Source organism: Ictalurus punctatus, chromosome 23 (genome assembly GCF_001660625.3).
Source record: "Ictalurus punctatus breed USDA103 chromosome 23, Coco_2.0, whole genome shotgun sequence".
Lineage (NCBI taxonomy): Eukaryota > Metazoa > Chordata > Actinopteri > Siluriformes > Ictaluridae > Ictalurus > Ictalurus punctatus.
This window is the reverse complement of record NC_030438.2, coordinates 12,327,157-12,348,368: the sequence shown is the minus strand read 5'-3', so window position 1 is coordinate 12,348,368 and position 21,212 is coordinate 12,327,157. Positions and strand designations below refer to the sequence as shown.

Genomic DNA, 21,212 nt, shown 5'->3' with positions numbered 1-21,212 from the left:
TTCAATATAGTACAGGGTGAATTGAATTTTCAAACGGCTCTTTTTTTTTTTTTTTTGCATTTTACATACTGTCCTAATTTTGTTAAAATTGGGGACTATAACACTTGCTCTTGGAGTAATCTTTGTTGGTCAACCACTCCTGGGGAGAGTAACAATGGTCTTCAATTGACTGTACATTGGTGGAGTCCAAACTCTTTAGAGATGGTTTTTTATAACTTTTCCAACCTGAAAAACTTTAACATCTCTTTTTCTGAGGTTCTCAGTAATCTCATTGTTCATGCCATGATACACTTCAACAAACATGTGAAATGAAAAACAGATTTTGATATATCCCTGTTCTTTAAATAATACAGGACGTACACTCACACCTGATTGTCATCACACTGATTGAAGACATCTGACTTTAGGTGAAGGTTCACATACTTTTGCCACTCACAGATATGTAATATTGGATAATTTTCCTTAATAAATAAATACCAAGTATAATATTTTGTCTCATTTCTTTAATTGGGTTCTCTTTGTCTACTTTTAGTACTTGTGTGAAAATCTGATGTTTTAGGTCATATTTATGCGTGTGTATAATATTTTATATATATATATATATATATATATATATATATATATATATATATATATATATATATATATATATATATATATATATATATATATATATATATATATATATAAAATGAACAAACTTTCAAGCATCATAGTTATTGGCCTGTTTAACTGGTCACTTGAATGAAATGGGTTTAATCCATACCTTAATAACTGAAAAAATAACATTGTCCTGTCTGTGGACGGTTCAGGAATAGAATGCGCTATGGCTTCAACAAATGTCCAGAATATTATTGTACAAGGTTGAATAATGAGCCTACTATTGGAAGGTTTAAAAAAAAATAAAAAAAAAAATCTGCTCTGTGGGGGTCCATATCTACATCTAAAGGGGTCACCGGCTGAAAAATTTGAGAACCCCTGTGTCACGAACCGGAGTTGGCACAGAAGCAGAAGCGGGTGCGTAGTAAAGGGTAGTTCCAAAGACGTAGTCGTAAAACAAGCAAGGGTCAGGCGATCGGACAAACAAAGCACAAGGGGACAGACAGAAAGCGTAATCATAAATGGGAAAAGAGGTCGAGATAACAAAGATAGCAAACGAATGTGAAAGGCTTGAAAACGCAGAAAACAAGTCTACTGAACGTATACTTTGCAATGTGTGATTAGTGACAGGTGTGGGAGATTAGAACTCCGGGGATGGTGAGCGCATGCGTGCATGGGAGGTGAATGTTGCTTCTTGGGAAACTGAGTGTTGGCCGGGTTGAGATATGACACCCTGAGCTAAACAGTGTGAGACCAATCATGGAAATAAAGAGTGACAGCAATGGATTTGTATGATTCACAAACATTTACACATTTAATTGAATCCTCAGGGAAGCTTTTCAGCAAAAAAGGCAGATGTCAGTTGACAACAGCTGTCAGACTATAATGATATTTAAAAATTTTATTGCTAAATAATGTAATTATATACATTTGAATGAGGCTTGCAGAATTAAATGCCCAGCCTTTTAAAAATTAAATATATTTAATTCTGCCTTGAGTCTTTTTTTAACCTCAGACTTTAAAAACTGATCATTTGAGAATTTATAAAGAGCAAATATCTAACCCAAAATTTCTGTTTTGGTCTCATCTATCCACAAAACATTTTTCCAATAGCCTTCTGACTTGTCCACATGATCCTTAGCAAACTGCAGAGGGGCAGCAATGTTGTTTTTGGAGAGCAGTGACTTTCTCCTTGCAACCCCGCAATGCACAAAATTGTTGTTCAGTGTTCTCCTAATAGGGGAGCCAATGTGAGAAAGGCCTTTAGTTGCTTAGAAGTTACGCTGGCTCATTTATGACCTCACAACTATTACACGTCTTCCTCTTAGAGTGATCTTTGGTGATTGACCACTCCTGTGGAGGGTAATAATGGTCTTGAATTTCCTCCATTTGCATACAATCTATCTAACTGTGGATTGGTGGAGTCCAAACTATTTAGAGACGGGTTTGTAACCTTTTCCTGTCTGATGAGCATCAACAACTATTTTTCTGAGATTTTCAGAAATCTCCTTTGTTAATGCCATGATACACTTCTACAAACATGTGGTGTGAAGACCAGGCTCTGATAGATCCCTCTTCTTTAGATAAAACAGAGCACTCACTCACACCTGATCATCATCACATTGATTGAAAACACCTGACTCTAATTTCACCTTCAAATGAACTGCTAGAGGTCCTAGAGGTTCACATACTTTTGCCACTCGCAGATAAGTAATATTGGATAATTTTCCTCAATAAATAAATGACCAATTATAATCTACCTTTAGGACTTATGGAAATCTGATGATGTTTTGGAACATATTTATTCAGATATATAGATAATTTTCACAAACTTAAGTTTGTTCACAAACTTTCAAGCACCACTGTACATATGAAATTATGCAGTGATCAAGAAATGTGTTAAACAAATCAAAAATATTTCATATTTTGAAATATTAACACTATTTCTGATGATGATTTGCACATTATGGTCATCTTCTCAACCAGCTTCATGATGGAGCTTCACTCAGGAGGCTTTTTGTAAACTTCCCCAATAAGTTGGTCTCCTCAGTGCTTCTCTAAAGTTCTAATTAAAACCTAATTGTTTGTGGAACCAATTTAATTTTACATGAGCATTTGTTTTAAGTAAAACACTCTCACTCACCATCCACTTTATCAGGACTACCTGTACACCTACACATTCATGCAGTTATGAATGCAGTTATCAGCCAATCATTTGCCAGCAGCATAATGCAAAAAAATCATGCAGATACAGGTCAAGACCTACAGTTGATGTTCACATCAGACTGAAGAAAAAATGTGATCTCTGTGACTTTGATTGTGGCATGGATGTTGGTAGCAGAAGGGCTGGTTTGTGTATTTCAGAAACTGCTGATCTACTGAGAATTTCACACACAACATGCTCTAGAATTTATACAGAATGGTGTTAAAAACAAAAAACATTGAGCAGGGCTTGAATTTCGGTGTGGGGATTGTGCATAATTTAAACCATTCCCACAAAGCTCTGCTTTATAATGTGGGAAATTCCCACACAACTGTATTTGCTTCATCTCAACTCAAATTACTAAATTAATCCACAGACGCAAACAAATAAAATCATCGCTGTATTTCTTTTAGAATTTATTTCCACAATCAGAGCCCTTCTGTCTTGTGCTCTGTATTATGATCCTGTTGAGTGCAGCATCGGCCTGCTTCATATTGTCAACGCTGTGGTTTGCATCGCACAGACCTTATTCACACTATCGTGTGTACGTGATGCGCTGTACCATTTAAACTCAGAATTCATAATGAGCTGTTTGTGAAGAAACTCTCGGCTTCCAAATTATGTATTTTTTAATTACGAAATTCACACATTAAATGCTTTGATGCTCTTTATGGTACATGAGTGTGGTAGAGCGTGGCTGCTGACTTAAAATGGCAGCAAGTAAATGGATGAATAACAATGAGTCTTCATTGGTCACATATACACATTACAGCACAGAAATTCTTTTTCACATATCTCAGCATGTTAGGGTCAGCCACCTGGAGCAGAGAGGGTTAAGGGCCTTGCTCAAGGGCCCAATAGTGGCAGCTAGGCAGTGCTGGGTCTTGAACCCCTAACCTTCCAATCAGTAACCCAGACCCTTAACTATCAAGCCACGACTGCCCCTCATCTCCTTGTCTTAAATACACACTTTATCAAAAAATAAACCTGAATGAACATCAGACAGTATGTTAAAAAACAGAGTACTGCTTGCTGAAATACATCATAATAAATCAGCAACAAAAGCTCACCACTGCTGTCTGTTTTGGGCCAACCACTGTATGGTTCCCAAGCTCTGGCCACAACAGGTAAGCAGAAATGGATGCAAATGCAAAGAGAGTTTAATATACAGATCACAGGCAAACAAATCCAAATTGAGAGACAGAATTGTAGTCAGTAACATGCAAAGGGTCAGGCAATGAGAAAACAGTACAAACAGGTCAAAACCAAAAGGACAGAAACTAGAACATAAACCAGATCAAAAACCCAGCATAGTGCTATACAAAAAGAATGGGTTGGTAAGCTCAAATACAAACACAGTAAGCAATACTTCACAATGAGAGCGTAAGACTGAAGTCCTTATATACTGAACGGTGATTGTGTACAGGTGTGTGATTAGAAGTTAGGTGAGTGTGAACGTGACAAAGTCAGTGCATGATGGGAAGTGTTGTCTTCATCGGCTATGTTGGTAGGTGGAGGTGTGTCCTGGGAAACTGCATTCTCTGTGGGTGCAGGGACAGACCTAACACCTATATGTATTGGCATAACAAAACCACCATTTCTTTTTTATTTTACTTGGTTTAACTATGCTGGCCATCTTTTTTGGTTATACTGCTGTTTACGGAAACTTCAATATCAGCTTGGAACAAAAACTGTTTTTTAGAGCACATTACAAGGTATATATAAAAACATTTTGCACATTCTTGTTCCTTAGACTTAGAACTTAATTCCAAATGTAATATGCAAGATTACTCATATTTCCACTTTTAGGGTTAATTTAGAATGGGAAGGATCTTTATTTAGGGAGTAACTAGGTTAACATAGTGTACATGCAGAACAGTTGAAGTTTGAGACTTCTCTTACTTTTTATAGGGGCGAGTAAGTGCAATTTTTAAAAATTCCCTCTCATTTTGACTTTAATATCTCTGGTGGGGGACCACATACGAATATAGTAGCATTCTGCTGTAAACATTTTGAGTTTGCGATTCCACTGGTTACAGAACTAGGGCTAGATGAAATCTGGGGAAGTGCTTTTATTCATGCATTTTGAAAAATGAACAGATGTAATATAAGCATACCAAATAATAAAAATGAACAGAGCCGGATTTGAAGAACCCTATATAATTTTGGTACAGGTGTACAGTTGGTATGCATAAATAGATTTTATCCAAATATGGAATTAGTGTTCAGTTGGGTGTTTTACAAATGAACAGTGTCATAAACAGAGCTGTGGTATTCTTTCTCCTGTGATAAAAAGCAGTGAGTGACTACAGCTCAGAAGTCACTTACTGTAAGTTATCTTCACTGAATCTCACTACTAATATATCACCATGTCACTGTTTGACCTCACCTGTGACACTGCCGCTCCACTTGCCTCTCTTCCTGATCAGTCGGAGCTACAACCTGGCAGGGCTGCTTCTGTCACCTGACCTGACAAGAGAACACATTGATGCATGTGAACAGTGAGGAAAAACATTTAAGACTTAGTTATTATTATTACCATTATTGTTGACTCTACACATTAGCAACTGAGAAAATATTTAACATTTTGAGTGTGTGTGTTTGGCAATTAGGCTAATTTGGTGATATGCTGAGTCAGGATGGCAGCCAAAAAAAGAAAGGTGGACATACTTTACAAGTCAAAGTATACACACACAAACTAACATTTGGGCTTGCCACTCGTCCCGTTAAAACGGGATTGTCACATATTAGAAAAAATGCACTGTCCCTGAATCAATATGAAACGCGATTTGTCCCATATTTCATGCATAAAACAGAACTGTTGGTATAAGGATGGTGTCTTTTTCACGTACCGATAGCCTGCATGATGCACAACTAGTTGACGGAGCATTGGCGCTTTGTACAAGCGGATGTAGCTACAGCCTCTCACACGTTAGTGAGAAACAGTAAAGCCAATCCTATTCCAGTATGTATGGCTGCAGCCCAGAGACCACTATGTGGGAGGAACGTACCTCCAAGTGGGAGGAACTTGTGCTGCAAGTAGGCGGGATTGAGGCAAAAATCCAGAAGTGATGGCAAGCATACGGAAATCCGCAGTGATAAATGATGACAGGAAGTTGTGACACTAGTGAAAAACAGCAATTTAACACAGATTTAAAACTTAAACACTTTCTTCTAGGTTTAACTTAATTTCTCACAGCTTTGTCGTTATTGTATGCCTGTTCAATGTGATTATATTTGAATATTGAAATTGCAATTTAAACTGTAAATAAATAAATATATGTGTGCATCTCAAAAAAATGTTAAATCGTGGAAAAGTTCATTTTTTTCGGTAATTTAATTTAAAAAGTGGAACTTTCATATATTCTAGATTCATTAAACATAAAGTGAAGTATTTAAAGCTTTTTTTTTAATCTTGATGATTACGGCTTACCGATCATGGAAATAAAATATCCAGTATCTCAAACTATTAGAATAAACAATTTATAATACAGAAATGTTGACCTGAGAAGAGTTCTAACCAGCTAAATAACTCAAAACACTTGCAAAGGTTTAATATGTCTTTAATCTCTCAGTCTGGCTCAGTAAACATAACCACAACAATGGGTAAGATGAAAGTAAATTTTGCATTTCATTTGGAAATCAAGGTCCCAGGGTCTGGAGGAAGAGTGGAGAGGCACAGAATCCAAAGTTTCCACAGTCAGTGATGATTTGGGGTGCCATGTCATCTGCTGGTGTTGGTCCACTGTATTTTCTCAAGTCGAGAGTCAATGCAGCAGTCTACCAGGAGATTTCAGAGCACTTCATGCTTCCATCTGCTGACAAGCTTTATGGAGATGCTGATTTCCTTTTCCAGCAGGACTTGGCACCTGCCAACAGTACCAAAACTACTAGTAACTGGTTTGCTGACCATGGTATAACTGTGCTTGATTGGCCAGGCAACTCGCCCAACCTGAACCCCATAGAGAATCTATGAGACACCAGACCCAACATACAGCCGAGCTGAAGGCCGCTATCAAAACAACCTGGGCTTCCAACTAGGTTACATCAGTCAGGAACCAGTTCTCAACCCCAGACATGCATAGACTGGCTCCTCCTCCATGCAACTCCCAACTGGCTTCCTTCTTTCCTCTCTCAGAGACTGATTTCTCAAAACTCCTCCTCTCTAGCATCCCACAACCTGTCCTCTTGACCCTATCCTTTCTCACCTTCTTCAGTCCAACTCTCCCACACTATTACCTGCACTCACACACCTCTTTAACACATCCCTCTCTACTGGCACATACCCTACCTCATTTAAGCAGGCCCGGGTTACCCCACTGCTTAAAAAACTGTCACTTAACCCTGCTGCAGCTGACAACTACAGACCTGTTTACCTCCTCCCTTTTCTTACCAAAACCCTTGAAAGAGCTGTTTTTAAATCAACTCTCCAATTTTCTCAAACAGAACAACCTCCTGGACACCAAGCAGTCTGGCTTCAAGAGCAATCACTCCACGGGGACTGCTCTGCATTCCGTCACTGAAGCCTTATGACTAGCAAGAGCAACCTCTAGATCATCTGTCCTCATCCTACTTGACCTCTCTGCTGCTTTCAACACTGTGAACCATCAGATCCTCCTGTCAACTCTCTCCAGCCTAGGCATCACCCGAATGGCTCTGCAATGGGTGGAATCATACCTCTCAGACAGATCCTTCAAGGTATTGTGGAGGGGAGGTATTTCTGAAACTCAGCAACTCACAACTAGGGTTTCTCAGGGGTCAGTTCTGGGTCCACTGCTCTTTTCTATTTACACTACATCTCTGGGGCAGGTGATTGAGTCTCATGGCTTCTCATACTATTGCTATGCTGATGACACCCAGCTTTATTTGTCCTTCCAGCCTGACGATCCATCTGTCTCTGCACGAATCTGTGCTTGCCTGTCAGAGATCTCGGTCTGGATAAGGGAATACCACCTTAAGCTCAATTTGGCAAAATCTGAGCTTCTCGTCATCCCAGCCTGTCCCTCAATCAACCACAACCTCACTGTACAGCTCGTCTCGACCACACTCAAGCCAACCAGGACAGCCAGGAACCTTGGGGTGATTCTTGATGACAGCTTGACCTTTACAGACCACATTTCAACAACTGCACAGTCCTGTAGGCTCATCCTGTACAACATCAAGAAAATCAGACTCTATCTCACCGATCAGGCTACACAGCTACTAGTCCAGTCCCTTGTCATCTCAAAACTGGACTATTGCAATGCAGTACTCTCGGGCCTCCCAGCCAGCTCCATCAAACCCCTTCAGATGATTCAGAATGCAGCAGCACGCCTCGCATTCAACCAGCCCAAGAGAACCCATGTCACACCCCTCTTCATCTCCCTCCACTGGCTTCCTGTAGCCGCCCGTGTCAAATTCAAGGCCTTGATGCTCACATACCTCAACCCGGACCGCAGAATCTGTCACCATCTTCAAGAAACAGCTAAAGACCCACCTCTTCCGTGTACACGTAGCCAATCCCTAAAAAAACCCCAATAAAACAAACAAACAAACAAACAAAAAACTTACTCTGGCACTTACACCTCTACGCTGCACATTTTTTCTTCTTCTAGAGCTCAATTAAATAGATCTTGTATGGTAGCACTACTTGTATTGTTCTCTGCTTGATAGATCACTTTGCTTGTATTCTCTCATTTGTAAGTCGCTTTGGATAAAAGCATCTGCTAAATGAATACATGCAAATGTAAATAACACCTAGGCTGATTGGCATGTCCAAAGTGTCCATAGTGTATGAATGGGTATGTGAGTGTGTATGTGAGTGTGCCCTGCGATGGATTGGCACCCTATCCAGGGTGTACCCCGCCTTGTGCCCGATGCTCCCTGGGATAGGCTCCAGGTTCCCCGTGACCCTGAAAAGGACTAAACGGTAGAAGATGGATGTATGGTAAATAACACCTCAGCAGTGCCCTTTTAGCCTCTGACTAGATAAGTGCCCTTTTTGCAAGACATTTTAGTTTTTATTAAAATTTGGCCCATGTTATCAATTCTCAATTAAGCATCTGCCCAACCAATGCATTTAAGTTCTAATTCTGTGAGACCGCACGAGCCCTCATCACAGCCACCATAGTTAACTCACCCAAATCGAGCGCCCTGTGGAGCAGCATCCATGTCTCCCTGATCTGCGTTTATTGGTTACAGCCAGTTAACTATAGTGTTTACCCTAAGCTTTGGGATTGTTTGTAACTTCTGTGAAATTAAACCACTATTAAAACATCTCAATACAGCCAGCATAACATAGGCAATAAGTTAGGCATTAAGGTACATTCACACATACAGCAACTCGCAGTGACAAAATAACCTGAGACCATTCATTTTCAATAAGAACTGGTGACTTCCATGAGCAAAAAGCAACCATTCCTGACTAGATGTGGGCGTGTCCAGCGATGCGACAAAATTGAGAAAAGTTTAACTTGCATGCAAATTTGGAGCGACTTGGTGCAACGACTCCCAATGGGAGTGAAGACAGCGCGCACGTGATCCGTAAGCTCCCGTGCGAGCTTACCTTTAAGCTTGACAACAAGCAGTTGGTATGGCATTGTCGTAAAATAGCGTCGTGCAGGGTTGGAAGTGCCACATAAATGTATTTCTCGTTTTTATTTATTAGTATTATTATTTATTTATTTATTTTTAGATTTATAACATAATATAGTTAAGCAATATCACACAAGCAAGAGCGCTGTTTTCCTGAATCAGCACGATTGCAAATGTGATTCATTTTATACAACAGTTCAATAAACAATAAGTTAATATTAAGTGACAAATATTATAGACACAATATTGTCAATTTTTATCGTTTTTGCTCTATTTGCTCCAACACAGAGTGTGGTGTTTCGTTCTTGAATATTTCAGCGTTTTTGAGCGAATCGGGTGAGTCAATGATTCAATTACCCATTCATAAGACAGTGGCTGCGTCCGAAATCGAATACTATGACAGTACGTACTAATCAGTATCATCCCGGACATACTACATCCGCCATGTTTGCATTGTCATGTGACCTTCGACGTCATAATAAACACAAACATTTTAAACAAGTTAACAATTTATTTGGGTGTTGTTAAACAAGTATTGTTTAATCAAGGTTTAATATTTGAAAAGAACCGACGCTATCTTCCGAGATTTTTTCTGAACTCGTCCGCGCCAGTCCCGTTCCATCATGGGATTGTTTGACTCACGTAGTGTGCATTGGTTGAATACTGCAAAATCTCGCCGGAAGCAGTACGCCTTCCGGGTATTTCTCGCCTACTAGCATACATAGAATTCGGACATACTACCCATCTGGCATACTGATTTTCGCCTACTATATAGTAGGTTAGTATGCAGTTTCGGACTTAGCCAGTCACTTGCTTCGTACATGAATGAATCAGCAGTTTTGAATGAATCGGTTGAATGAATGATTCAATTACTCACTTATTAAGACAGTGACTTGCCGCCACCTACTGGCTGTTTTAATTTCACATATAACTATCGTTTCATTTCCCCCCAATATTTAATATTTATATATTCAAAATGATATATCTAAAACATTAACGTCATAACATCATTTATGCAATTGTAATTGCAGTGTACATGCATTCATGCCACCTCTGACCTGCATTAAACAGTCTGTGTAAATTCATCTAAATGCCACTACAGATGAAGCCTCTGTCACCTCTGCAGTGCAAAGATCGATTTTGTTTCATTCAATTGGTAACAGCCCTATAGTGTTTTATTATTCTAAATGACTGTATTGATTACATTTAAGAATTTGACATGAAAGATGACACACATTTATAAGGTTAGAAAAAAATGCCCTTATAAAGGTTAAAAAAAAAAAGAAAAAAGAAAAAAAAGAGGGGTGCTTTTTTTTTTTTTTTTTTTTTGGCATTCATGGTCTCCCCCCCCCCCCCCCCCCCCCAAATGTCTGTGCACAGGCCTGAGAATAACTATGTTATGTGGAAATCAAGAGAAAATTAATTTGTGAGCACAAGAAAACAAAAAAGAAAGAAAGAACGGGCTTCTGTAAGGACGCATCACCGAAACAGGCCGAAAATATTGCCCAAATGCACATGAAATGTAGGGGGCATTTTACAATGTGTAATCTTGACACACTGTGTATCTGACATGACTTTCACTGATTGGCCAACTAATCTAGGTTTGTTAGGGCTTATTTGATTTAGCCTCCAGAGTCATTTTGTACTATTATGTGTGCTCTTTCCACAAAAGGCAAATATAATCAACTTTAAAACATTTGTGAACAGCAAATGATCTGATGTGGTTGTCAAAACCGTAGGAAGGCTACAGTAACTCACAGTACTCTATACATCTGTGGTGTGCAAAAAAGCATCTGAGAATGCACAACATGTCAAACCTTGAGGTGGATGGGCTACAACAGTGGAAGACCCCACTGGGTTCCACCCCTGTAAGCCAAGAATCTGATGCTACTCTGGGCACAGGCTCACCAAAACTAACAGTTGACAACTGAAAACCTTGCCTGGAGTTTTTCCAATAGTAAGCTGTGATCCTGTGCCCACAACAACCATACCATGGTCAAACTCACTGAGATCACATTTTTTCTTAATTCTCATGTTTGATGTGCACAATTTACTGAAGCTCTTGACCTGTATTTGCATGAATGTATGCATTGTGCTGCGGTCACATACAGAATCTCACAAAAGTGAGTACACCCTAAGTGAAAATGTCCAAATTGGGCCCAAAGTGTCAATATTTTGTGTGGCCACCATTATTTTCCAGCACTGCCTTAACCCTCTTGGGCATGGAGTTCACCAGAGCTTTACAGGTTGCCACTGGAGACCTCTTCCACTCCTCCATGACGACATCACGGAGCTGGTGAATGTTAGAGACCTTGTGCTCTTCCACCTGCCGTTTGAGGATGCCCCACAGATGCTCAACAGGGTTTAGATCTGGAGACATGCTTGGCCAGTCCATCACCTTCACCCTCAGCTTCTTTAGCAAGGCAGTGGTCGTCTTGGAGGTGTGTTTGGGGTCATTATCATGCTGGTATACTGCCCTGTGGCCCAGTCTCCGAAGGGAGGGGATCATGCTCTGCTTCAGTATGTCACAATACATGTTGGCATTCATGGTTCCCTCAGTGAATTGTAGCTCCCCAGTGCCGGCAGCACTCATGCAGCCCCAGACTATGACACTCCCACCACCATGCTTGACTGTATGCAAGACACACTTGTCTTTGTACTCCTCACCTGGTTGCCGCCACACACGCTTGACACCATCTGAACCAAATAAGTTTATCTTGGTCTCATCAGACCACAGGACATGGTTCCAGTAATCCATATCCTTAGTTTGCTTGTCTCCAGCAAACTGTTTGCGGGCTTTCTTGTGCATCATCTTTGGAAGAGGCTTCCTTCTGCGATGACAGCCATGCAGACCAATTTGATGCAGTGTGCGGCGTATGGTCTGAGCACTGACAGGCTGACCACCCACCCCTTCAACCTCTGCAGCAATGCTGGCATCACTCATACATCTATTTCCCAAAGACAACCTCTGGATATGATGCTGAGCAGGTGCACTCAACTTATTTGGTCGACCATGGCGAGGCCTGTTCTGAGTGGAACCTATCCTGTTAAAACGCTGTATGGTCTTAGCCACCGTGCTGCAGCTCAGTGTCAGGGTCTTGGCAATCTTCTTATAGCCTAAGCCATCTTTATGCAGAGCAACAATTATTTTTTTCAGATCCTCAGAGAGTTCTTTGCCATGAGGTGCCATGTTGAACTTCCAGTGACCAGTATGAGGGAGTGTGAGAGCGATGACACCAAATTTAACACTCCTGCTCCCCATTCACACCTGAGACCTTGTAACACTAACAAGTCACATGACACCGGGGAGGGAAAATGGCTAATTGGTCCCAATTTGGACATTTTCACTTAGGGGTGTACTCACTTTTGTTGCCAGTAGTTTAGACATTAATTTCTGTGTGATGCGTTATTTTGAGGGGACAGCAAATTTACACTGTTACAAAAGCTGTACACTCACTACTTTACATTGTAGCAAAGTGTCATTTCTTCAGTGTTGTCACATGAAAAGATATAATGAAATATTTACAAATATTTGAGGTGTGTACTCACTTTTGTGAGATACTGTACACCTTGTAGGTGTACAGGTGTTGCTAATAAAGTGGTAAGTGATTACAGGTTTCAGTTACTGTATGAAATTGTTTTCCTATGAGGAGAGATTTTGTGGGAGTTGTCAAGCGCTAGCTATGTTATGCCCCAAAGCAAGCAGGAGGCAAGGAGCACACATGCCCAGTGATTCAGACTCCTAGTGCAAATTTAGCTTGATTTCCATTGTTGCTACACTGTAACTGTTTTGCATTTGTGGGTATATACGTTACAAATATTGAATATGTTTTTAAAACTGATTACTAAATGCCTCATGGTATTAAGGGGTTTAGTTAACATATGGGTGTTTATACACTCACTGTTCACTTAAATAGGAACACCTGTACGCCTGTTCGTTTATGCAGTTATCCAATCAGCCAATCATGTGGCAGTAGCACAAAACATAAAACCATGTAGATACAGGTCAAGAGCTTCAGTTAATGTTCACATCAAGTGTGATCTCTGTGACTTAAACTGTAGCATGGTTGTTGGTACCAGATTGGCTGGTTTGAGCCAATTTCAGAAACTGATCTGCTGGGATTTTTACACACAATAGTCTCTAGAGTTTACAAAAAATGGTGTGGAAAAACAAAAAGCATCCTGTGTGCAGAGAGTCTGCAGGCTGAAACACCTTGTTGATGAGAGAGATTAGGGTCATTCCATCTCAAAAGTAGTTAAATGCAGGTTGCTATTGGACCATTTTCAATTTTCCAAATTGTTTTAAGAAATTACCTCTATGTATTGGCATTGCAAAATCAGCTTTTGTTTGTTTGTTATAAATGCTACTTTTTTTAAACATCATTGGCCATCTTTGTGTCATAGGCCATCTTTGTGTCATGGCACAACAAATTTTGGTTAAACAGCTGTTTATGGATACTTCAATATCTGGCCTCAGCATGCAGCATAGTCTTAGCTCCTTGGAACAAAAATTGATCTCTAGAGCACATTACAAAGTGTGTGTGTGTGTGTGTGTGTGTGTGTGTGTGTGTGTGTGTGATTATATATATATATATATATATATATATATATACACACACACACACATTGTTTTACAATTGACCAGTGTCTACCTTTTCTGACAAGAGTGGAACCCAATGTGGTCTTCCGCTGTTGTTGCCCATCCATCTCAAGGGTTTATGTTTTGTGCATGCTGAGATGCTTTTCTGCTCACCAAGATTGTAAAGAGTGATTGTATGAGCATCCTTCCTGGCAGCTTGAACCAATCTGGCCATTTTCCTCTGACCTAAACGAGTAGGTGTGGAGGTGTTCCTATTAAAGTGGATGGTGACTGTATAACATACGATTGATTGAATGTTATTTGAATGTACACAGGTGAACACGTTTCAACATATAATCAAACATATAGCAATGATAATTTACGGTTATCTGTTTTATTGCATTTTGAAGAATGCAAAAATAACAGTGACTCAGTGTTGCATCAAAAACGGTGTGCATGATTGAATTCTAATGTCTGAGATCTAACCTATTGATGAAAAAAAAATCTATTTAATTCAATTTATTTCTATAGCCAAAGCTGACCAAAGTGCTGTAGGCACCTACATCTGAGAAAATTCAAGTTTAAAAAATATGCAATGTATAAATTCTCTTGTTAGAATGACTAAGTAGATACAGTCATATGCCAAGGAGAAAATAATGGGTCTTAAGGTAAGATTTAAATTCGTCAGTGGTTGTAGCAGATCAACTCTAAAAGGTAGCGTATTCCACATGTTGATTGAATGTGAAGTTATTTTCTGCTTTCTGTGAAGAGAAAGTATCAAGTTAATTGTTAGTTAATTAATTACAATGGTCATCCCCTTTAATTCGCTATGAGAGAGAGAGAGAGAGAGAGAGAGAGAGAGAGTAGTTGTATAGAATAAGATTCTTGCAGTAACACAGATGAACAATATTTTACTCGTTGTCGCCATAACGAATTAGGAGCAGTGACTCGCGCACCCCTGGAGCGGTTTTAGTGGATCTGTCCCTTTCAGAACAGCAAGACGACGTCCGCGAACAATCCGCAGTGACTTCCTCCATCACACACAAAGGACAGGGAATATAACATCTTAGAAGACTATCGTTTTCTTTTGTGCGCGTTAAGAAATCAGCCGTTAAAGGAGACGGGTTGGTGGTTGGAGACTGTGCCGCGGGAAGGAAACCCCTCAGTCTCACGCAATCCTCACAGACACCGATTCGTCTGGAGGGCGGAAAGCGAAGGGTCTGGGAGGTGCCCTGTCAATCCCAAATCCCAACTCATGACTCAGGTTACTGGAATCACTCGCTATTTTCTACAATCGAAGAAAGGGACGTTTCACACCGTGAGTCAACGACTTGGATCAGTGACGTGTGTTATACAATTGGACGGCATTTTAAGGGCTTAAGCCATTCACTCAATGTGAAAAACATCCAGGCAGTTATTTGCATGGAAACAGCTGAAATGTTCAGCTCATTATTGAGTTTCACAACTCTCAACTCTGAATATGAGTGTAGCATTTGTCCTACAAGAAGTGCGCTGTGATATTTTTGTTCTAATTTGTCAGTTTACACAAAAGGCTACATGATTTGTGGAACGGATTTTAATCATTGTAATCGTCAGTCTTACGGCGAGCTTCAAGACATGACTGCGCACACTCTCAAGGATTTAAATGTATTTAATATAGAGAATAGCGCCATACGCATCAATGTAGGAGGCTTTAAGAGGAAACTACTCTCTAGCATACTGTCTCGCTTCCCTGAGACGCGACTTGCCCGTTTGCTGCGATGTCAGTCAAAAGAATCTATATTGGAACTGTGCGATGACTACGATGACGCTGAAAGGGAGTTCTACTTTGATCGAAATCCTGCACTTTTCCCCTATGTTTTGAATTTCTATAACACAGGCCGTTTGCATGTTATGGAAGAACTCTGTATTTTCTCATTTACCCAGGAAATTGAATATTGGGGGATCAATGACTTTTTCATTGACTCCTGTTGCAGCAGCACCTACCACTGCAGAAAAATGGAGCCATACCAGGAGGAGTGGGAGGACAAAAGTGAGGAGGGCAGCACTACTTCTTCTTTTGATGAGATTTTAGTATTCTATAGTGATGCCACCAAATTTGACAAGCAGCCACTTGGGAGAATCAGGAGGAAGGTTTGGCTGATGTTGGACAACCCTGGCTACTCTGTGTCCAGCCGGGTCATTAGTGTTTTCTCTATCCTGGTGGTGCTGGGCTCCATAGCCACCATGTGCATGAACAGCATGAGTGATTTTGCCACACTGGACAGTGAAGGCGTGCTTCAGGAAGATCCCCATTTTGAGACTGTGGAGCATTTTGGAATAGGATGGTTCACATTTGAACTGGTTATCAGGTTTGTTGTTGCACCAGACCTACTCCATTTCTTTGAGCACCCATTAAATATGATTGACTTGGTGTCTATTCTACCATTTTATCTCACACTACTGATTGATCTGGTGGCTGAGAGGCGTCCCACACTGGAGAACTTGGGACGTGTGGCACAGGTCCTGAGGCTGATGCGAATCTTCAGAATCCTGAAGCTGGCACGTCATTCCACTGGCCTGAGATCACTTGGAGCAACATTGAAAAACAGCTACAGGGAAGTGGGTCTGCTACTGCTGTATTTAGCAGTGGGGGTGTCATTCTTCTCTGTGATGGCCTATACCATTGAGAAGGAGGAAAATGATGGACTGACTACTATCCCAGCCTGCTGGTGGTGGGCAACAGTCAGTATGACTACTGTGGGGTATGGAGATGTGGTGCCAGGGTCTATTGCAGGAAAACTCACTGCTTCAGCTTGCATCCTTGCTGGCATCTTGGTGGTGGTGCTGCCTATCACACTGATTTTCAACAAGTTCTCTTTGTTTTATAAGAGGCAGAAACAGTTGGAGATCGCTATGAGGAGCTCTGACTTCAGTGAGGACATTAAGCAAGTACCTTCAGTGAATTTGAGGAACTATTATGCATATAAAGTGAAGTCTCTAATGGCCAGTCTGTCCAACATGAGTCGCAGTTTTCCCAGTGACCACAGCTTGAATGGGTCACTGCAGTAGCTCAGAGGGATTGAAAGCACTCACATGTGTATGGCTCTATCAGAATACATATTCAAGTAAGCTGCATCTTGTAGTACAGTTCTATCCTACCATCAAAACCCACTTACCTGATATTGATTGTGTTTACTGAGTTCAAATGTGTATAGTGATCCAGGATTCTCTGCCTTAGAGAATCAATATAGTTGTTCAATATAGTATGTGTTGGAAAAAATATCCCCAAACCAATCAATAACATTTCATGAGACCAGACAGCGTATCCGCAGTTATAGAAATATTTTGTGTATGTCTGTTGGAGTTCTGTACTTGAGCAAAGTTTAATCAGTATTGACTGTCATCACCACATATTTTACTGTTTACTAAAAAACTGAGTATGTTGTTGCAAAATATGCCGGAGTATAATCCTCTTGTAAGTGTTTATTGTAAAGACTTATATTATAAAGTGTTCTATGGTGGAAGTGCATTTGCTGAAGGACTAAATATAAAATGATATTACCTTAGTCCACTGCTCTCTTATGACCAAGGACAGAAATAGACGCAGTTGAAGGTTAAATGTGAATTAACTTTATGACTTAAATATCTGATTCCAATGTCCAATTAAAGATCCGACTCCCAATTTATAATAATTTGGTAACTTAAGTATCTGACTCCAGTTTACTAGGTTAACATAATGTAACTGATTCCAAACAATAACCATTTAGTTGGTGCTGGAATTGTAATCAGTGTTCAATAACATAGAGTAAATTGTTTCAGAAATTAAAACAAAATCTAAGATAAAACAAAGGGAACCTGAGTGAACACAAAATACAGTTTTTAAATGATAATGTTATTTATTGAAGCAAAAAAGTTATCCATTACCACCTAGGCCTGTGTGAAAATGTATTTGCAACCATAGTTACGAATTCCCCAAATCTATGAAACTACATTCATAATGGGGTTCAGCTGAACTAGACTCAACTAGGCCTGATTACTGCCAACCCTGTTCAATCAAATCAACACTTAAATATAACTTTTTCAACAGTATGAATTTGGTTAAAAGGTCTTACCCAGTAACACACTATGCCAAAATTGAAAGGAAATTCCAGAAATTATGAGGAACAAGGTGATTGAAATACATCAGTCTGGGAAGGGTTACAAAGCTATTTCAAATGCTCTGGGACGCCAAAGAACCACAGTGCACAATAAAACTCTGCACAATAGTGAGCCTTCCCAGATGTGGCCTACCTTCAAAAATTCCTCCAAGAGCACAGCAACTACTCATCCAGCAAGTCACAAAAGAGGTAAGAACAACATTAAAGGACCTACAGGCCTCTCTTGCATCAATAAAGTTCACTGTTCATGACTCCTGTATAAAAAAAAGCACTGGGCAAAAATGGTATCCATGGAAGAGTGGCGAGGCAAAAACCACGCTAACCCAGAAGAAAAAACATGGTGGTGGAAGTGTGATGGTGTGAGGATGCTTTGCTGCTTCAGGGCCTGGGCAACTTGCAGTAACTGAGGGAAGCATGAATTTTGCTCTCGACCAGAAATTCCTAAAGGAGAATATCTGGTTTTCAGTCCGTAAATTGAAACTCATGCACAACTGGATTATGCAGCAAGACAATGATCCAAAGCATAGGAATAAACCCTAGTCCTAGAAGTAACTGAAAGACTAGTTATCGAGTTAGAAGAAGCGTTTGGTTGCAGTTATTGCTGCTAAAGGTGGCATTTTAAGTTTAAGGGGCAGTTAGTTTTCACATTGGTAATAGGTGTAGGCTAACCTTTTTTGCTTCAATAAAAAATAAATAAAATATTGTATGTTTACTCTGATTGACTTTGTTTTGTTGTATTTTGTTTGAAGGTGTAAAACTGTTTAGTATGATATATTTATGTACACAAAACAGAAGAAATACTTTTTCAAATAATTTTTCAGAGCACTGTATACATTTAATTATATATAAATATATATAATATAGCTTTTACTAGGTTGTCACATTACCATGTCAGAGATGTATACAAATTTGTTAAGTAATTGTTCTGTTAGCTCAGAGGTTTAACTTGCAAGCAAAGGCCTTTGCCAGGTCTGTTTTAAATTTGTGTAACATTCCATTTTTCTAATCAATATTATTAATTCATCTGTGAATATTCATGTAGCACACTACCTTTCACTAAGTACTGCTGAGTGTATGTGTGTGTATATATATATATATATATATATATATATATATATATATATATATATATATATATATATATATATATATATATATATATATATAAATTGTGTGTGTGTGTATGTGTGTACTTTTTGACACACACACACACAGTCCCCTCAGAAACTATTGGAACGTCATGTCCAATTCATTTGTGTTCTACACCAAAGACATTTGAGTTTGAGATTAAAAGATTGATATGAGATGAGAATTTACGATTTAGGACTTTTATTTCATGTTATTTACATCTAATTGTGTTAAACAACAACCTTTTGCATCAGGCCACCCAATTTTTAGGCAAGCAAAAGTGTAAGAACAGCCAAGTCTTGAAGTAAATGAAAGTAAATAACACTTAAAGCTGCATTACTGAACTTTTGCCTCTCTATTGCAATCTCTATTTGAAACATAAAACTTACAAAGTTACTTGTGTATATATAATTTTTTTTTGTGCGTGGGTTGTGCTTCTGCACTGCTCCTCTGTGCGTATGAATCTGATGGTTTGTGGCATTCGTATGGGTTTTATATTATCTCCAATACTTGACAATGGAGGTGGCAGCGGATACGGTTTTCTTGCAGTAGAGGTGACTTGCCCCTTCAGACCTCAGTTTTTTCCACAGAGCAAAAGACCCACTTGATATTTACTCTTCACCAATGTAGAAATTAGTCTTTAAAAAGATTTTTGCCAACTCTTATTTTTATTAGATTTTTTACACCTCTATTACAATGGATGCCACGACTGGAGTAGCATAAAATTTCAAGAAACCTTTGAGAGAAATAATCATATTTAAACCAAACTGTACTTGTGAACTAGAGTTTAAACATGTACAATATGTGAACTAGTCTTAAAGATTTTAAAAAGAACATACACAGATCAGCCATAACATTATAACCACCTGCCTAATATTGTGTACCTCCCCCTTGTGCCACCAAAACAACTCTGACCTGTCGAGGCATGGACTTCACAAGACCTCTGAAGGTGTGGTGTGGTATCTGGCACCAAGATGTCAGCAGCAGATCCTTTAAGTCCTGTAAGTTCTGTATGTTCCTCAAAACATTCCTGAACAATTTTTGCAGTGTGGCAGGGCGCAATATCCTGCTGAAAGTGGCCACTGCCTTTATGGAATACTGTTGCCAAGAAGGGGTGTACTTGGTCTGCAACAATGTTTAGGTAGGTGGTACATGTCAAAGTAACATCCACATAAATGAACACAGAACACTGCCCAGAGCATCTCACTGCCTCCACCGGCTTGCCTTCTTCCTATAGTGCATCCTGGCACCATCTCTTCCCCAGGTCAGTGACGCACATGCACCCGGCCATCCACATAATGTAAAAGAAACCCTGATTCATCAGACCAGGCCACCTTCTTCCATTGCTCCATGGTCCAGTTCTGATGCTCATATGCCCATTGTAGGTGCTTTCAGCAGTGGACAGGGGTCAGCATGTGCACTCTGACCAGTCTGTGGCTATGCAGCCCCATACGCAGCAAGCTATGATGCACTGTGTGTTCTGACACCTTTCTATCATAGCCAGCATGAACTTTTCCAGCAATTCGTTCTTCAGTAGTTCTTCTGTGGAATGGGACCAGACAGACAGTGTGTGTATATGTCTGTGTGCGTTTGTGGGTGTGTTTATGTGTTATGTGTACTTGTTCATAGTATTGTAGCATCAAGGCATCAGTGTGTGTGTTGCAGTGTATTCACAAATTTTCAATGAGCTGCATTGAAATAATTTCTGCTTGCAGGGTGCACTTTTTGGAACAAATTTCAATATGTTGTCAATATCCGATAGTTCTCCATTTACTAGAAGTTAGAAGAAAGTCTGTCATTTTACACTCTAAAATATACTAATATTAATAATTAATACATAATGTTCATAAAACATTAACATTTGTCAGAATTTTTAGCTCTGTAGTTTAGCTCTGAAATACTTGTACAAATTTCAGAATCTGATAATAAGTCATGAGGTTCCTGCTGATATCTTTCAAGACCTGATATCCATTGCGATGGACATTAAACT

General features: G+C 39.6%; 1 protein-coding gene across 1 annotated transcript; it reads left to right on the top strand.

Annotated features, from left to right (window-relative positions):
* The first annotated feature begins 14,930 nt into the window (after nt 1-14,930).
* LOC108256145 (potassium voltage-gated channel subfamily S member 2) lies at nt 14,931-19,159 on the top strand. Its single transcript, XM_017452723.3, has one exon. The coding sequence runs from the start codon at nt 15,513-15,515 to the stop codon at nt 17,004-17,006; it is 1,494 nt and encodes a 497-aa protein (XP_017308212.1). The 5' UTR covers nt 14,931-15,512; the 3' UTR covers nt 17,007-19,159.
* The last annotated feature ends 2,053 nt before the right edge of the window (nt 19,160-21,212 follow it).

Coding starts and splice junctions, on each gene's coding strand:
- LOC108256145 (XM_017452723.3), top strand. CDS start 15,513: ATGATTTGTGGAACGGATTTTAATCATTGTAATCGTCAGTCTTACGGC.